The 4,820-nt window shown below is 47.2% G+C and overlaps 1 protein-coding gene across 2 annotated transcripts in view; it reads right to left on the bottom strand.

Moving 5' to 3' along the window:
• Positions 1-4,500, bottom strand: part of rspo2 (R-spondin 2) — a 123,907-nt gene extending 119,407 nt beyond the window's left edge. Inside the window, exons 1-2 of one of the 2 annotated variants that reach the window (XM_043688746.1) lie at positions 3,961-4,500; positions 3,306-3,718 (exon numbers count right to left, since the gene is read on the bottom strand). In XM_043688746.1, the coding sequence (XP_043544681.1) occupies positions 3,306-3,399 (94 nt within the window). In that variant the 5' untranslated portion in view covers positions 3,400-3,718; positions 3,961-4,500. The remainder of the gene's footprint in view (positions 1-3,305; positions 3,719-3,960) is intronic. The other variant, XM_043688745.1, reaches the window with a different exon arrangement.
• Positions 4,501-4,820: the final 320 nt, after the last annotated feature.

Below are 4,820 nucleotides of genomic sequence, written 5' to 3'. Positions count from 1 at the left end.
CGAAGATTCTAGTTGGACACTTACCCGGGAGTAAGGAATCCAACATTGGAAGTTTCCCCTCTCTCTGGGAGGGGGGCGATTGTGGCAGTTCATTCCGGTGGGTTCAGAAAGCGGGGGAATCTGGTTGAAAACCACTCAGTTCGGCCAGTGGCACTTAGCCTCCAATTCCATTTAGATTCTGTCTCTGAGACCGGCTCTGGGAGTGCTGCTATTGTCTTTTAGAGAATAATTCTCTAAATCGAACATTAACATACACACTCCCTCTCGGTGAGAATAAGCAGAGAGTGAACTTTCCATCATGCTGGTTTTTTTGTTTAAGAAAACCAGTGGGAGAAGCTGTGTGGGGGCGCGGATTTCCTCCCGTCGCTACTGAGTCCAGGTTCGGGGGGAATCTGGGCAACTCGTGATCCGAGTCTTTCTGAGGAACATGAAAGGAAGAGTGGGACACTCCAGTTCTTCCCCACATCTTTTTGTCTCCTTATTTAAGGACGGATGTAAATGTGTCGGAAGTGGTTGTGGCTTCCCAGATTGACCTGTGCACTGAGCTGCTGATTTTTTTAATGGGGAAAGATTGGGCAGGCTTGTGTTTGCACACGAATTTCGAAAGAGCAAGGCGTGATTTGATTGAAATAAGATCTTGAATTGTCTTGAAGGTAGATGTGGAAAGTGTTTACTCCTGTGGCAGCATTGCCCTAGATTCTAATTGAGATTTGGAGGGATTGTTTTGCCCCCCCCCCCCCCCCATTAAATCTAGCGCACTCAGTTTGTAACGTGCTAGAAAATTCTGAATTCGGTTGGATACTACTTTTTAGTACTGCACTAATAATCTTAAGTGTGGGCAGTCTGAAAATAAATTATTTTCTTTCCAGTGTGGAAACAGGCCCTTCGGCCCAACAAGTCCACACCGACCCTCCGAAGAGCAACCCACCCAGACCCATTCCCCTATATTTACCCCCTCCCCTAACACTACAGGGCAATTTAGCATAGCCAATTCACCTAACCTGCACATCTTTGGACTGTGGGAGGAAACTGGAGCACCCGGAGGAAACGTGCAAATCCCAGACAGTCGCCTGAAGTGGGAATTGAACCCAGGTCTCTGGTGCTATGAGGCAGCAGTGCTAACCACGGTGCCACCCATTCCTCATTGTTTAATAACAATTACTTCTTTAAAAAAAACCAATGAGGAATGGGTGGCACCGTGGTTAGCACTGCTGCCTCATAGCACCAGAGACCTGGGTTCAATTCCCACTTCAGGCGACTGTCTGGGATTTGCACGTTTCCTCCGGGTGCTCCAGTTTCCTCCCACAGTCCAAAGATGTGCAGGTTAGGTGAATTGGCTATGCTAAATTGCCCTGTAGTGTTAGGGGAAGGGGTAAATATAGGGGAATGGGTCTGGGTGGGTTGCTCTTCGGAGGGTCGGTGTGGACTTGTTGGGCCGAAGGGCCTGTTTCCACACTGGAAAGAAAATAATTTATTTTCAGACTGCCCACACTTAAGATTATTAGTGCAGTACTAAAAAGTAGTATCCAACCGAATTCAGAATTTTCTAGCACGTTACAAACTGAGTGCGCTAGATTTAATGGGGGGGGGGGGGGTGCAAAACAATCCCTCCAAATCTCAATTAGAATCTAGGGCAATGCTGCCACAGGAGTAAACACTTTCCACATCTACCTTCAAGACAATTCAAGATCTTATTTCAATCAAATCACGCCTTGCTCTTTCGAAATTCGTGTGCAAACACAAGCCTGCCCAATCTTTCCCCATTAAAAAAATCAGCAGCTCAGTGCACAGGTCAATCTGGGAAGCCACAACCACTTCCGACACATTTACATCCGTCCTTAAATAAGGAGACAAAAAGATGTGGGGAAGAACTGGAGTGTCCCACTCTTCCTTTCATGTTCCTCAGAAAGGCTAAGATCACGAGTTGCCCAGATCCCCCCGAACCTGGACTCAGCAGCGATGGGAGGAAATCCGCGCCCCCACACAGCTTCTCCCACTGGTTTTCTTTAAAAAAAACCCAGCATGATGGAAAGTTCACACTCTGCTTATTCTCACCGAGAGGGAGTGTGTATGTTAATGTTCGATTTAGAGAATTATTCTCTAAAAGACAATAGCAGCACTCCCAGAGCCGGTCTCAGAGACAGAATCTAAATGGAATTGGAGGCTAAGTGCCACTGGCCGAACTGAGTGGTTTTCAACCAGATTCCCCCGCTTTCTGAACCCACCGGAATGAACTGCCACAATCGCCCCCCTCCCAGAGAGAGGGGAAACTTCCAATGTTGGATTCCTTACTCCCGGGTAAGTGTCCAACTAGAATCTTCGCGTGTAATTGTTAACCGTATTGCAAAGGCTTCTTGGCTTTACTATCCGGGTAAGACAGTTACGCAGAAGGCTTATATTTGGATTGAAGTCATTCCTGACCACCAACTGAAAGTGCAGCCTTTAACCTGCATCACCTGTTACTGAGAGACCAGCCCATCACCAAACAGCTGAGTTCGTGTTGTCTGGCCCTCTCCTGATGGTTGGAGATATTATTTTCCCCCCATTCCCCAGTATCTTTAAACCGAGCCCCCCACAAAAGGAAACTAGGAGGTTGGGGGTAGGAAAGGTGGTCTACAATGTAAATTGTCCCGGCCTTTTCTCTTTCCCCCCATTTCCCAGTATCTTTAAACCGAGCCCCCCACAAAAGGAAACTAAAGGTTGGGGGTAGGAAAGGTGGTCTACAATGTAAATTGTCCCGGCCTTTTCTCAGCCGAACACGGGTACTGGAGACCCTAACCTTCCTGATTTACACATCAGGGACTGTGTGTGTCTGGGATATGTTCGGAAGGTGGAGTGAGAGAATTGGCTCCAACACAAAACACTAGGCGGTAGATTTAAATAGAATAACCTAAAAAACCAGAGGCAGACGTACCGGAGCACACCGAAACAGACAGGGACAGACAGACAGTCAGACCGACCCCCCACACACAGGGGACATGTGGGTCCCCATACAGAGACGGACAAACAGTCCTGGGCGGTGAAGTGGAGAAAGACGAAAATCAACCCACACGGTTTCATTACGTTCAGGGCTCGGTCTGGCCCGCTGCTCCAATCCGCTTATTCCCTGATCCAGGAGCATTCAGTTTAACCCCAGGATTGGAATTGGTTTAGAGTTTGAATTCTTCAAAATACAACAAAACCTACTCGGGACGTAACTAAGAATCTGCTCTCCGTTAATTTTCAATCCCCTAACTTTGTAAAAACAAAAAGTTGATTAAAGTATCCCGAGTGCTGCGTTCTTTAAGTCTATCCCCATCACTGACCTCTCCTGGTCCGCTTCCCTCGGTTATTCAGGCTGTGCCCATCATCCATACAGTTTAGAAGAACAAGCGCAAGTGAAACGAGTCGAAAATGCATCTGTGCTTCTAGGATGTGGAGGGGGGGAAACAGACGGTACTCTCGGGGATGCCTCCGGGCTGGGTGAGAGACCCAGGCGGCTTGACTCGGATGTGAGGGTCGGAGGGTGGGTCCAAATAACCACACGGATGATGATGATGAACCAGCAGCACCGCTTCTAGCCACTGGCCAGACCTAAGCTTCAGCCAGAGACAGAGGAGGGGATGAACAGCAGACTCAGCCTGACCTGCCCTCACACTGGGGACCAGAGAATCGGCAATCTCCCAACTTGCAGTCTCCACATCTTCAGGACAGCAAGGCGGAACTCAATCCCAAAGCTCTAGAGCAGGAGACACAAGTCACAAGATAACGAGCTATCAATAATCACATTAAACTCTCATTTGCATCATCAATAAACAAGTCCGCTTTTAAACAGGAACAACCACAAAATCTGGCTCTAGATTTCCTTTAAAAAAATAGACAAACCGAAGCAGGATTGTTTTCTTTAAAAGAAAGACAAAACCAGGAGCGAAGAGAAAATCTATTGCAATGCACTCAATAAATCACTTTCAACTTAATTACCTCGAGAAGTGATCACAGCAACACTTGGTCCAGTTTCTTTCTCAAATCAACCGGTCCATGAAGAGCGTGTGAGACAGACAGCCCTGCAGGACATGATCCCATGGAAACTGAAGTTGCCTCTTGCTGTTTCTGTCTATTAAAGCGTAGTCCAGAGGTTTTGCTGTCTCTCCAGTTACTGCACTGTGAGATCGGACTGCACACAGTCAACTACCTTCTCTCTCCCAGATGATGCTTCAGTCCCCTCCCTCTTGTAATCGTTCCACGGATGACGCTCCGAGCTGTGGTACAAGGAGCTCGGTGGGTGGGGAGAAGGAGGAGAGACACAGCCAAACATTCCGGATTTTTTTCCTGCAAGGTGCAAAAGGGATTGAGAGCTAACAGGGGGTGCTGTGCTCACGTCTTACACCAAACTCGCAGCAGATCTTCCCGCTGCTTTCTGCAGGGTCCTACCGCCGGGAGTGGTTCTGTGCTCACACAGCCAGCGAAAACCCTTTCATTTCTCTCATCCCCGCCCCCTCAAACTTGTGCTTCTATGGGCACGGAATCGATACACTGCCAGCATGTTGTTTCATGTGTCCAAATGTGACAGTTAGAAAAGGACACGATCACAACTGTTAAAATAGATATTCTAAAGAATGAGTAAAAATAGGTTTAAATTTAATTTCTATTTAGTAGCTTGCAGCTGATTAAGGAACAAATCTGGGACTGTGTACACAGATTTCAATTAGTTATGCACTTGGATCAGCATCTGAATTATCTGAAACTGTACATGGATCAAGAATTGAATAATCTACAAGTGTGTGTATGCGGGTCAGAATTTGAATAAACTGGAACTGTGTGAATGGATCGCAGTTTGAATA

This window comes from Chiloscyllium plagiosum, chromosome 4 (assembly GCF_004010195.1).
Source record: "Chiloscyllium plagiosum isolate BGI_BamShark_2017 chromosome 4, ASM401019v2, whole genome shotgun sequence".
NCBI lineage: Eukaryota > Metazoa > Chordata > Chondrichthyes > Orectolobiformes > Hemiscylliidae > Chiloscyllium > Chiloscyllium plagiosum.
The sequence above is the reverse complement of the archived record's forward strand: the minus strand, read 5'-3'. Positions and strand labels throughout refer to the sequence as shown.